This window comes from Paramisgurnus dabryanus, chromosome 3 (assembly GCF_030506205.2).
Source record: "Paramisgurnus dabryanus chromosome 3, PD_genome_1.1, whole genome shotgun sequence".
Classification (NCBI taxonomy): domain Eukaryota; kingdom Metazoa; phylum Chordata; class Actinopteri; order Cypriniformes; family Cobitidae; genus Paramisgurnus; species Paramisgurnus dabryanus.
In genome coordinates, this window is record NC_133339.1 from 24150195 (window position 1) to 24163588 (window position 13394).

The following is a 13394-nucleotide window of genomic DNA, read 5'->3' on the forward strand; positions in this document are numbered from 1 at the left end:
CACAGTGTGGGGAGTATATGAGAAAACAGCTGAGCGAACAGACCGCTGCATCATTATGAAACCATACCGCGAGCAACACAAGGGAGAAAACTGAAAAAGGCGAAAACTTGCACTACTATTGCAGCAGTATGGAAAAAAAATGCGTGCCAGCTATGTGAAAGGAAGGAAAATCATTGGGTTGGGAATGACACGTTTAAAACTCATTTCATCCAAGCCTGTAGCTCCGTTTACAGTAGAGCGTGAGTCACTGGGGTCGGGCATGACCACGCTAAGATTGACTATATACTGGAGGCTAATGAGAGACTTCCAGACCAGAGGTGGAGGAACGAAATGAAATTGGCTGCTGTGGTCAAGCTTCATGGCCACATTCCACTGTACTAGACGCAGTGCTAGAAACCTTTTGATGAGAAACCGCCTTGCAATTGATCCCTCGCCGTCCTTTTCTGCCGGGCAGAGTTAATCACAGATCCCTTGCGTAGGCACGGGCTAGCAAAGCTTTCCTTTAGTTAAATCTCATCACGATTGAAATCGCTACAGACTGGAGACCTTGTCTTACACTATTAGTTGTTTGTTTTAAGTAAATTAAAGCATGTTGTGCTTAAACAGACTAAACAGGAAATGACAAGGATCTCAGTCAGGCATGAGGTCGGCACTGTCTGTGAAAAAGATTTAGAGTAGCTTAACTAATGATTGGGTCTGGTCCAGTTACCATTGGCTGCACAGATACAGTCAGGGCTCTGGGTATTCAGGGAAAGTGGGCGGAGTTTCTTAAATATCCTCACCTGGAAACGAGAAAGATCGGATGGCTTGAAGTCGTTAGGAGAGCAGCCGCACCAGTCCACGATGTGCTTGTATTGACATTTGCAGCCCAGCTTACGATTCCAGTTGGTGATGCGGAGGTTGTTGTCCACCATGCTCTCGCAATGCGGACTGTTTTCCAGAACCGTGTGGAAAAATGACTGGAAAGATAGAGAATGAGAGAGGAAGATGATAAATAGGGAGGGAGAGGAAGGGGTGAAGTGAAATAGATGACTAAGAGGTTGAAACAGAGTAATGACATCTGATAAAATGAAGATGGATGTCTAACAGAACGGCCCTGTCAGGAGGTCTACTGTGTTAAATGTCTACATCAGTACGAAAAAGGGCCAATTGCCTTCTCAGGACACAATATCCAATATCTCAGCTGTGAATAACTAGATTCAGACAGGAGGAAGAATCTAATTTCGCCACACCACAGCAAAACACGAAAACATCCAATTTGTTAAAATAAATACGTTAACGTTCTGACATGGTTATTTTAAATGAGCAAATACATTATGTGAATGAGCAAATAAAATCATGCATTTACACAATTTGTAAATTGTTTGTGAGAAATAAATAAAAAAGTATTAAAACTCAGAAATAAAACTCAAATGATTTTTGTGGTCTCACCTCCGCAGGTAAGAGTGTGTACGCGTAGAAACGCTTCATGTTCGTCACCAGATCATCTTGAGAGTTGATGACGTACTCCACAAACATCCGATTGAGGAGAAACCAGTCAGAGCCTCCATCCACAGAAATGCCTTCTGGAATTTTCCTGTCTCCAAGCCGCCACATATGGGTGTCACACTCAAAGAAAAGCCGATCCAAACCCTGTTTCCTGATGAATCTGTTGGCAACATTTAACAAGGCAAATTATTAAGTTTTTTGTTATCAGTTATGATATCATTCAAGTACCGTATTTTCCAGACTATAAGTCACTCCGAAGTATAAGTCGCATCATTCAAAAATGCGTCATTAAGACGAAATAACATATATAAGTCGCAGTGGACTATACGTCGCATTTATTTAGAAAATTATTTTACAAAATCCAAGCCGAAGAACAGACATTGAATCTAAAAAAGGCAAGTTATTCAACTAAACAATAGCACACAGAACGGCAGGCTGAATAGGTGTCTATACGTTAAAGTAATATTATCAGTTATTTACACGATAAACAATAGCATACAGAACTTTCCTGGAAGGTTGAACAGGCTAAATTAACCGAACAAGTCAACGAGCATGAAGTTTGCAGGCTCGTCACTCCACATCACAGAATTCATTGAATTACATAAATACAGATGCAGCATACTGTATGGCGGACTCTCGCGGCTGTAGACGGTAATGTTGCCTCATAAATGTCAAAATTAATTAAAAGGCACACCTGACTCTATGACGCAGCATCAGCCAAATTTTGAAAAAAACATACTATATAGTCCGGAAAATATGGTACTCTTCTATTTGCACGTGTTTTCAGTTGTCATACTCTATTAGCAAGAATACACTTCGAGACTCACCGAGCGTTATCTCTCCCGTGAGACTTGATGAAATTCATATCTCTGTATTTGGACAGGAAGGCCACCAGTTGATCATTGGTCCTGTGGAGAGATTAAAAGAGCGTTCGTATTAAAACGAGTAAAAAGATGAACAGAGAGTTTGATAACCAGGCTAATGACTGAGTGCAGAGCACAGGGGATTCTGGGAGAGTCCAAGCTCACACAGAGTCAGATTCACACCCTGATGCCACCTGTCGCCACCTGTCTCAATGCATTGCCTAAACATCTGTAGTTATTTTCCCTGCCCTCACACATTTTTCCTAACGCAGGTTTCTTTGGAGAACTTCACCCTGAAGAACATTTCCGATCACCCTCACCCCACGCCCACGATGGCCCTGGACTACAACACAACACTCAAGGTGACACATAATTTGATACTATTAATTATTATTATTATTCACATGACTTGAGCAGTGCTAATTCTGGAGTGGCATTATAGGCGTCTGCACTATGTCTTGATATAGGCGGAGGCAACTGAACAGAAAACATGAGTGGAGCAGAATAGCCCTTAGGAAAATCAACAATGGTTTTGTTATAATAAGTGTAGTAACCATGAATTTTAGCATATTGACCATCATTTTTTTGTTTTTATTTTAAGGAATTGTATAGGTTTTATATATATAAAATGTGGGAACTATGTATTGTTATATTGGTGCATAAAAATATAAATTATATAAAAAAGAAAAACATGCCTTGATTTTTCAAAACTAGATTTTGATTTTTGACTTTTTTAATTGTCGAGTTGGACAATGATTGGACAAAAAAAAACCCACTTAAAGGTCACATAACACTAACACATGCTTTTTCTGTTAATGTCATGTTAATCTTGAGTACCTATAGAGTAGAACTGCATCCTTCATATCTACGATAAGTCTTTATTTTTATCAAATTACAAAAGACAGAACATCTGTACCGCTACTTTCCGAAAAAGCAGAGCTCCTGGAGGCATACCGCTGTCGGAGTGAGTCCGGAGCAAGCAACACACACAAAACATTATTCCACTATCTCTGGTTAACTACATGTTTGTGTTTACCTTATATACACTTATGCATGATTGCCAACAAAACACAGACATTTGATGCAGTTTTTCTTACCGCCTGCGACTCATGACCCGGTTTCAACGAAATCCAGTATTAAACAAACACACTTGCACAGCTTCGCTTCTAAGCCGGATAAACAGACTACATCCATTGTTTCAATAATGCTGGGTTCTTTGGGAAGCTGAATAAGCTTAAATTTATCTCACATAAACAACAACACACTTCTTTGATTATGTTTATTCATGTCTCTTGGTTGGTGTGCTAATCCGGGTGAAGTGCCCATATAAGGACTTCCACTGTACTTCCTGCACTGCTTACACAACAGATTTAGTAGTAAAAAAAAAAAATTCGGAACAGACATACTCCGTTATATTTAGCATAAGGAATCCAACTCTTTAACTGTGTTAATAAGTCAGAATGCATGTAATACCACTAGACCCCCCTTTTAAGTCACTTCAGAAAATGGCTTATTGTCACTTCATCAAAAGACTTATTGTATCTCAAAAAATTAAATCTTGATATGTCCCAGACAAACTGAATTTGTTGATGTTTGCATGTGATTTTTGTCATCCCATCATCACTTTCATCATGTTGTTTCCATACCTTCAGCTGCACAAGTCAATCACATACCCACACATGTTTTTTCTCTAAAGCTTTATTTGCGACTATCCACAAAACAATACATTACCCACAGTTTGACTCTCTTTACTGTTTAACTTGCCATATCTGTATAATTAACACCCACAAATATGTACTTAAACCTGCAGTGACGTTCTGTAGCTTACATTTCTGCCAAAGATCAGAATGGGAAAGACTGCGTGGCATTTAAAATGAAACCCTGCTCCAGCACCATGTACAGCTGCCAGTCACTCCCTGTGCTGGGTAAACTCAGACCTCAGGCTATTAGCAGCGACGTATTCTGTAACTGAGACACCAGCGAGATTTGAAATTTGACTGGTGCAGAGCTGTAGGAATTGTGCAATAATAATGAGCATCAGTCAGAGTGACAGAGAAAAACAGAAGGAGAGAGAGGATATTCGAAATAGCGTGCTACCATTTTTCAGTATACATACTTTGCACAATATGCACATTTTCTGTAGGGCATGGGATACCCCAAATGACCTCCTACATTTGACAATACGTACACATGATGCATTGCATGTCATACTGTATAACACGATGCAAAGCTGCCACACTGATGCTCAATGTCAACAGTGACAAATGAACCAGTAGTAACATCAGCTTATTTTTGATAAGGCTGCTACTAAAATGTTAGAATATTTTCATAGAAATGTGAAAAACAGGCACAATAATTATTAAGATAACACATTCGAACATTGACTGTACTGAGGCCATGTGATAAAGCACTTTGAAATGTTTGTTATTGCATACAAATTTCAGTATTTAACTTTCATGCTGCAAACCATAAAAAACTGCTTAATTTTAAACTGTCGAAAACATCATGACTGAGATCGCAGACAAGCACAGATGCTCCCTTCCAGAAGAGGGCACCACAAAGCACTTCCGACAACTTGGGAAGAGGAAAACAACAGAGTAAACGCTCATTATTTTTCGCCTTTTCTCTCTTCATAAAAAGGCCATAAAACGGCTGCACTGACTTGAAAACAGAACCAGAGAAAAAGAGCAAGATGGTGTGGATAAATGAATGAAAGGAGCCCACCGCTCCCGACAAAGCCCCTGTGTAAGAGAGCCCCCCGCCCTTGGCGTCCAAGCTCCCCTATAGAGGACCCAGCTTTTTGTCAGGCCTTTTCACAGTCATCCATGCAGAAGGATGGACATCAGGAGGGAATTAGAGGGGAAAATAAGCGCTATATCTACAGCCATCTACCAGCCACAGGTAGCACAGATTTCTCTGCAACACACGGTCACGGCATATGGACAAATCTTTCGGCGAATGAGCTGTGTGTTGGTCTTTAAAAAGGCCAAAAATTGTGACTCCAACATATGTTAACACACGCAATTAGCTTGAAAATGGAGGCAGCCGTGCGGTGTACAGTGGTACGGTGAAAAACCTCCAGCGTGCAGACTGTTGCTGAAGTTAATCATGCATGTGGCCATGTATCTGTGTCCTGCTCAAACTTCCAGTCTCAAACTTTTTTCTCAGACAGACGTCATTGGTGAAACGTTGACAGGATGATAATCTGTCATCTCTCTCTGACCAAACTGAGATGAGGTCTAAAGGTCCCCAAACTCTCTTAAAATATCACACTATGATCAGCACTGTCCAATCATAGATCATTCACATACAGCAGGGCTAGTCAACTGGCAGGCCAAATGTGGCCCTCCAATCATCTTTATCCGGCCCGCCGGTCATCTTTGTCAGATTTAAAATCAGTGTGGTTACTTTTACCTTTCCACTGTATACTGTATGACAAATTACAGCCCAAAAAATGGAAAGAGAATCAAAAAATATGAAGGTATATTTGGTGCAAAACAACTGCACACCTGTGACAGTGGAATTTGTATTTGTAGAGATTATCCACACATGTGTATCAGTAAATTTGAAGTCACAGATGAAGAGCTGCAAACTTGTAGATTTTTTTTCTTTCCCTCAAATACAACACAACAGTTACACATTCACAAATCCTTCAGTGCAGCTGCACAAATCCCATTTTACAAATCACAGATTAAGAAACTCACAAGCTCACGTTTTTTGCTACAATTGCTGCAGTAAATATGGTGCAAAACCTACTTGAACACCTGCATCAAAGTATGTGAAGTCACACACAAATTTTGTACATTCGCAAAATCAGTTTGTGCATCTGTGCGATGAGAGTTGCATGTGTGTAAAAAATTTTTTTCACAAATATTTTTTTATTTTTGAAATATTTTCTAGCACAAACACAAGTACATAAATACAACTGCTTGAATCTGCTGCTACGAGTTTCAAACACTCTTTTTTGTGGGCTCTCCGTTTTGCACCAAATATCTCGAGATAAATGGTGCGAAAGTAATTTGTATACCTGTAGGCTGTGCTCAGCACTGCCCACCAGGTGGCGCCTGACACTCACTGAAGCAGAGTTTATTAATTACCAGCAATGTTTCAGCAAGGTAAATCGCCTTTATCAAGGTATTATTTTCAGCAAGTGGAGAACAATATAAATGGGAGTGCTAATTATACACAGATGAAGGTAAATACATACAATATTCCAATTATTCATTAGTAAACAAAATATAAGTTCCATAAATCTCAAACCATCAATATAAGTAGATTAAAAAATACAAGCAGCAATTAAAACTGCAAGCAGTGATGGAAGGGCCCTCGCACACATGACACCGCCACGCCGTGGCATAAGAATTAAAGGGAACAGTAGTAAATAGGCATTAAAGCATGTAAACATAGGTGAACCATTTAAAAGTGTAGTATAATGTGCCACATTTCCGGTTGCTAATTACAAATGACAGAGAGGTAGCATCGTGTAAGATAGCATGAGAGAGAGAGAGAGAGAGAGAGAGAGAGAGAGAGAGAGAGAGAGAGAGAGAGAGAGAGAGAGAGAGAGAGAGAGTGAGCGAGTGTGTGTGAGTATGAGTGACTACATGTAAATATTGGCACGTAGATGTGTTCAGTCCAGGACTCTTATCAATCATGTGATGTTTGGGACAAATCCGACATTGCATTATTATTGTAAACATGTTACTTCCTGTTACCAGCTGGTGGCGCTATGACCATAACTGACTATTGGCATCATAAGTGACTATCAGTGATGGGAGTAACGCGTTGCAACTAACTGTTACTGTAACTCCACTACTTTTAGCAGTAACAAGCATGTAACGAAGTATTTTTTTTAAATCAAGTAACGCAATTACAATTACTGAAATTTAAATAAGTTCGTTACTCGCGTTACTCTATTTTGTAAAAAATAGACAAGACATATCTGACGTCGCAGGACCGTAGTTGGCGGCGCAATGATTAATTACACTTCATCATAGCTGACAGTGCATATAGAATGAACATAAAAAATCTAAACGGGACAACATACCTTTGTTTAAAAATTGTGCGCAAGTCATAATCCATCCGGTCTCATGTTTGTAAATTATCTTCACCAAGCAATCGCAGTATGACATCAACTTGCATTTGTAGTCCACAAAGGTAATAAATCTAAGAAATGTTCATATATTCTTAGATGTTTACATCGGCTTCATGGAAGAGAACGATCCGCGATTGTTGTTTCCACTAAAATATTCACACTGCTCTGTACACCTGTGTTAAAACTCCATAGTATGTGTGAGCTCGCTTTTAGTTTTAGTTTCAGTCTCTCCGTATCCGAACAAACAATCCACTCGCTCTGTGTCCGTCCGACAAAACAATCCACGTAGCCTACTCCGTTTTCTGATTAAATATCTTCCTTTAATCCTGTGTATCATTTAAATCCAACAGAAAACAAACAATATATGACCAAAGAGCGCAGTCCCTGTGTTCCAATGCAAGGGCTGCACCCTACTAAGCATGCAATAAAAGGTGAACACTCGGCCTTTCAAGGCGCTCAGAAGTTTGCGAAGAGAACTGAAATGAGACAGTCTAACCTTCGGAGGACCCATAATTTGCCTCATCTGCTGCACGCTCATCGCGCCTGTCAGCAGGACACAGCGGAGACGTTTCTAACTTATTAAAATAAATATGAAATCAGAAAAATTATAATTTATTTTAGAAAATATGACATGTTGACACAATTGTCTCCAAGTTTTTATAGAGACACTACACAATGTTAATACATTATATATTTTAACATGCAGAATATTTGTCTAAATGGTCTAAATGATATACATAAATAAACTAAGTTTACATATTAAGATAATTTCTAACAAAAATATTCAAAGGTTGAATCTAAAGCAAAATAGGCTCCTACAGTATGTGATATATTAGAGTCTTACGTGTAAAATAGCCCATCCATATCATTTTATTGTTTGACTGTTCAGTACTGTTCATATTTACATTTAAAAAGCAGACATAAAAGTAACTTAAAAGTTACTTTTCTAAGTAACTAATTACTTTTGATATACAGTAACTGGTACAGTAATTCAGTTACTTTTAAAAGAAGTAACTAGTAACTGTAACTAATTACTAATTTTCAGTAACTTGCCCAACACTGGTGACTATTGACATGTAGATGTGTTCAGTCCAGGACTATATTAATCATGTGAAGTTAGGGAAAGATCAGACATTGCATAATCATTGTAAACATGTCACTTCCTGTTGCCAGCTGGTGGCGCTATAACCATAAGTGACTATTGACATGTAGATGTGTTCAGTCCTGGGGCCTCATTTATCAAGCGTGCGTACGAACAGAAGTGTGCGTAAAGTGTGCGTAGGAACAGTTTTACGCAAAGTGTGGAATTTATCAAATTGTACTTATACGTAGAAATGTGTGTAAATATACGCACACCTCGGAGTATGCGTACGCAGAGCATCTAGTGGTATAATAGCGATACTACACAGGACCGTCCATCCCCAGTGTTAAAAGAACACTTTGCTATTTATTATCCACCCCCAGGTGTTAAAAATTATTACTGTTAATAAAGTAACTGCAAATCAGTATTGAAGTTAATTAATGAAATAAGTGTCTAACCCTATATAAGAAAGCTCCGTCAAATGCTTGACACAGTGGCTTATCTTGCATTATTGGAAGACTTGGCAAATCATCCATTCCGCCGGGAGCGCGTTTTCAGAGATCGCGCCGATGATGCTGGTTATGCGGCTGTCCAAGGAAAGTTCTGTCATTGTCTGTCCTCCTACAGATTTCACGTCGGTGTGCTGTGACGCGTTTTTTTTTTTTTTTTTGGCTGATAATTTAATGTCAAACCACTTTTTTATTTCTAGAAGTGTTCTCATACCCAACGGAATTAAACTCACTGGTATGTTCCCATGCAGATTTGTTTTCTTTTGTTAGTCATTCCTCCCGTACTAAGTGAACCAAACAGATGTGTTTTAAACCTCATCCACCAGTAACTCAATTTCTGTGTCTGTAATGTTCCTCTTTTTCGCTCTCTTTGTCATTATTGCGATGAGGGAAAAAGCACAACCACGTGACTTATAACGGGAGGTGTTGTCACCATATATGGTTAATTGGAGGCGTTTCGGAATGCAAATGACCATGAACGTGCACGAGCATGGTGCTTAAGAACAAGTGGGATTTATCATCAAGGATTACTTACTGATGTGCGTACGAACCCGGTGCGCACGTTTGATAAATCCCGATTTTTTTGTACTTAGAAACATTCTAAATTTCATTCGTAGGTACAAATATAGAACATTTTCTACGCACTGTTGATAAATGAGGCCCCAGGACTCTTATTAATCATGTGAAGTTTGGGACAGATCAGACATTGCATAATCATTGTAAACATGTCACTTCCTGTTGCCAGCTGGTGGCGCTATAACCATAAGTGACTATTGACATGTAGATGTGTTCAGGTCAGGACTCTTAGCAATCATGTAAGTTAAACACAGTCCAAGGGCTGCTTCATTCAATATTTGAAAGTGGCGCTAAAACATGTCACTTCCTGTTGCCAGTTGGTGGCGCTATAACCATAAGTGACTATTGACATGTAAATGTGTTCAGTCCAGGACTCTTATTAATCATGTGAAGTTTGGGACAGATCAGACATTGCATAATCATTGTAAACATGTCACTTCCTGTTGCAAGTTGGTGGCGCTATAACCATAAGTGACTATTGACATGTAGATGTGTTCAGTCCAGGACTCTTATTAATCATGTGAAGTTTGGGACAGATCAGACATTGCATAATCATTGTAAACATGTCACTTCCTGTTGCCAGCTGGTGGCGCTATAACCATAAGTGACTATTGACATGTAGATGTGTTCAGGTCAGGACTCTTAGCAATCATGTGAAATTTAGAACAGATCGGACATTGTATGCATGAGTTCCAGCAACTTCCTGTTTCATTGGAAAACATCAAACTTTGTCGGGCCAGAACCGACACAAATTTTAACGTAGAGTCAAATCCTTCGCAATTTAGCATCACAAAGGCCTTAAGATGACACTCGCCAAATATGAAGATGATCCGACAAAAACTGTAGGAGGAGTTAGTTAAAGTATGACGCCTGGAAATGACAAAAACTGCGCCCAAATCACAAAAATAACTCAGAATAGCTGACTTCCTGTTTGGTTTACGGCTTCGCTCCGAGAGACTTTTTTGTAGGTTTTGTCATGCTACAGAAGCGTACCGAATTTCGTAATTGTACGTTAAACACAGTCCGAGGGCTGCTTTGTTGAAAATTTGTAGGTGGCGCTATAGAGCCATTTTCCCACGCCTAATTCCAAAGCCCACACCACATGTACATTTTTATCACTCTTGACATCTGTGCAAAATTTCATGAGTTTTTGAGTATGTTTAGGCCCTCTAAAGTCCCGCTGAAGTCGGAGAAAAATAATAATAATAATAACTCCTTGAAGAACAATAGGGTCCTCACACCCCGGTGTGCTCGGGCCCTAAATACACACATAGGCCTACATTTAACTAAGATACATGCTTTTTCTTCTAATATACTAATTTTGATGATTATTTCTGTTTTTTTTAATCGGGTAACTGAACAACTAAATTGTTTTTATTATTATCTAAACAGTTGTTCTGATTTCTTAACATTTACCCTGGATGCTAACCCAAATCAAATCAGCTTTTTAGACTTGTGGGTAGCTTGTAATTTTTTACATAGGGATCCGATTAAAAAACCTACAGCTCGTCATACACTATTGAGAGTGGATTCTTATTGTCATGAGCAGGGCCGTACAGAGGATTTTATAAATACCAAGGTCCGTATGTATTTTTCTAGGGCAAGCACCCCAGAAAAAAATGTCTTATTTCTCTGCTCTACATATATGACTTCTAACACATCAGAAAAAAAACAATCAAATAACTATAGATGTCAAACCATGTCAGTATGCACAAGACTTGTGTTGTTTATTAGTAATACATTGAAATAATTCTTTTACCATCCTGGGCACATTGTTGTGTCAGTAAAGTAAACATAGGCTAACTGATTATAGGTGAATGTAATCTAGGAGATAAATTAGTTAGATCGGACCTCTCTTCTCCATCTATACCAACAGAAACCACTTTAACACTGTCATTGTTGAAAATCATATGTAGGAAAACAAATAGAGAGTATAAAACACACATCGTGAAACATCAGAGTGCAATAATATGCAGAAATATGAACCTTCCATTAGCACTGCATTTTGTTAATCATCCTATAACTTCATTATTGTATATAGGAATTGAGAGGGTATTTTCATCTAGAAGGTGAGGTGAGTTGGACCAATTTTTACTTAGACAGGAGGTCTTTTAGGTATATTAAAGCCTATTAGGTATATGTAGGCCTATGTGTGTATTTGCTGCTTGTATTTTTTAATCTACTTATATTGATGGTTTGAGATTTATGGAACTTATATTTTGTTTACTAATGAATCATTGGAATATTGTATGTAATTACCTTCATCTGTGTATAATTAGCACTCCCATTTATATTGTTCTCCACTTAAAAATAAAAAAATAATACCTTGATAAAGGCGATTTACCTTGCTGAAACATTGCTGGTAATTAATAAACTCTGCTTCAGTGAGTGTCGGGCGCCACCTGGTGGGAAGTGCTGAACATAGCCTACAGGTATACAAATCACTTTCGCACCACTTATCTCGAGATATTTGGTGCAAAACAGAGAGCACACAAAAAAGAGTGTTTGAAACTCGTAGCAGCAGATTCAAGCAGTTGTATTTATGTACTTGTGTTTGTGCTAGAAAATATTTCAAAAATAAAAAAATATTTGTGAAAAAATTTTTTTACACACATGCAACTCTCATCGCACAGATGCACAAACTGATTTTGCGAATGTACAAAATTTGTGTGTGACTTCACATACTTTGATGCAGGTGTTCAAGTAGGTTTTGCACCATATTTACTGCAGCAATTGTAGCAAAAAACGTGAGCTTGTGAGTTTCTTAATCTGTGATTTGTAAAATGGGATTTGTGCAGCTGCACTGAAGGATTTGTGAATGTGTAACTGTTGTGTTGTATTTGAGGGAAAGAAAAAAAATCTACAAGTTTGCAACTCTTCATCTGTGACTTCAAATTTACTGATACACATGTGTGGATAATCTCTACAAATACAAATTCCACTGTCACAGGTGTGCAGTTGTTTTGCACCAAATATACCTTCATAAAAAATGGGCAGCGTGGGATCACAACCATCTGCGGGAGCGTAATTATCGGCTCCAATTTGAGCTTGGGTGCATAACAAATATACTTGTGAGACTAAACTGCATGACACGCTGACCGAAAATGTAATAATAATAATAATAATAATATTATAATAAAATAATAATAATAAAAAATAGAAAAATAGAAAAATATAATAATAAAAAATTATACAAAAGAAATATATATATATATATATATATATATATATATATATATATATATATATTTTCTACAACATATATTTATAAATAATATTTATTTTTATTTATTTAAATAAATAAAAATAAATATTATTTATAAATATATGTTGTAGAATTTTGGAAAACCTGCATCCAGGAGTATGTAGGCCATGAGGGGTATGAGTCAAACGCTTGCATATGCATAAAAAAACTGACTATACCCAGGGCTTAAGGGTCAACTTCATCACTCCTTTCACATTTTTTATGAGTATAAACATAATACCATTTAGAAGTCAATACTGTGGGTGAAAACCACACAAGTAGCTTCATTACTTTAATATGATAAATAAACTTTTCTGTTTGCAATAGTCCTCATACTGTTAAAGAAAAGAGGTGTGAATGAGACAAATAGAGAGAACACTGCATAAATCTATTCTCTCTTAAGAATCACCTACTTTAAGAAAAACAAAGACAACAATTAAGTTTACTTTCTTACCTACTTTCTCAAACAATATTCCTCACAGTTTATAATTCTGTAAAATCACAATCCGCTTCCTTCCTACCGACCCAACAGATACTGGAC

General features: G+C 37.9%; 1 protein-coding gene across 1 annotated transcript in view; it reads right to left on the reverse strand.

Moving 5' to 3' along the window:
- The window catches only part of xylt1 (xylosyltransferase I), a 109969-nt gene that overhangs the window by 17364 nt on the left and 79211 nt on the right, over positions 1-13394 (reverse strand). Inside the window, exons 8-10 of the mRNA XM_065279371.2 lie at positions 2316-2396; positions 1432-1648; positions 783-959 (exon numbers count right to left, since the gene is read on the reverse strand). Coding sequence (XP_065135443.1) covers positions 783-959; positions 1432-1648; positions 2316-2396 — 475 coding nt within the window. The remainder of the gene's footprint in view (positions 1-782; positions 960-1431; positions 1649-2315; positions 2397-13394) is intronic.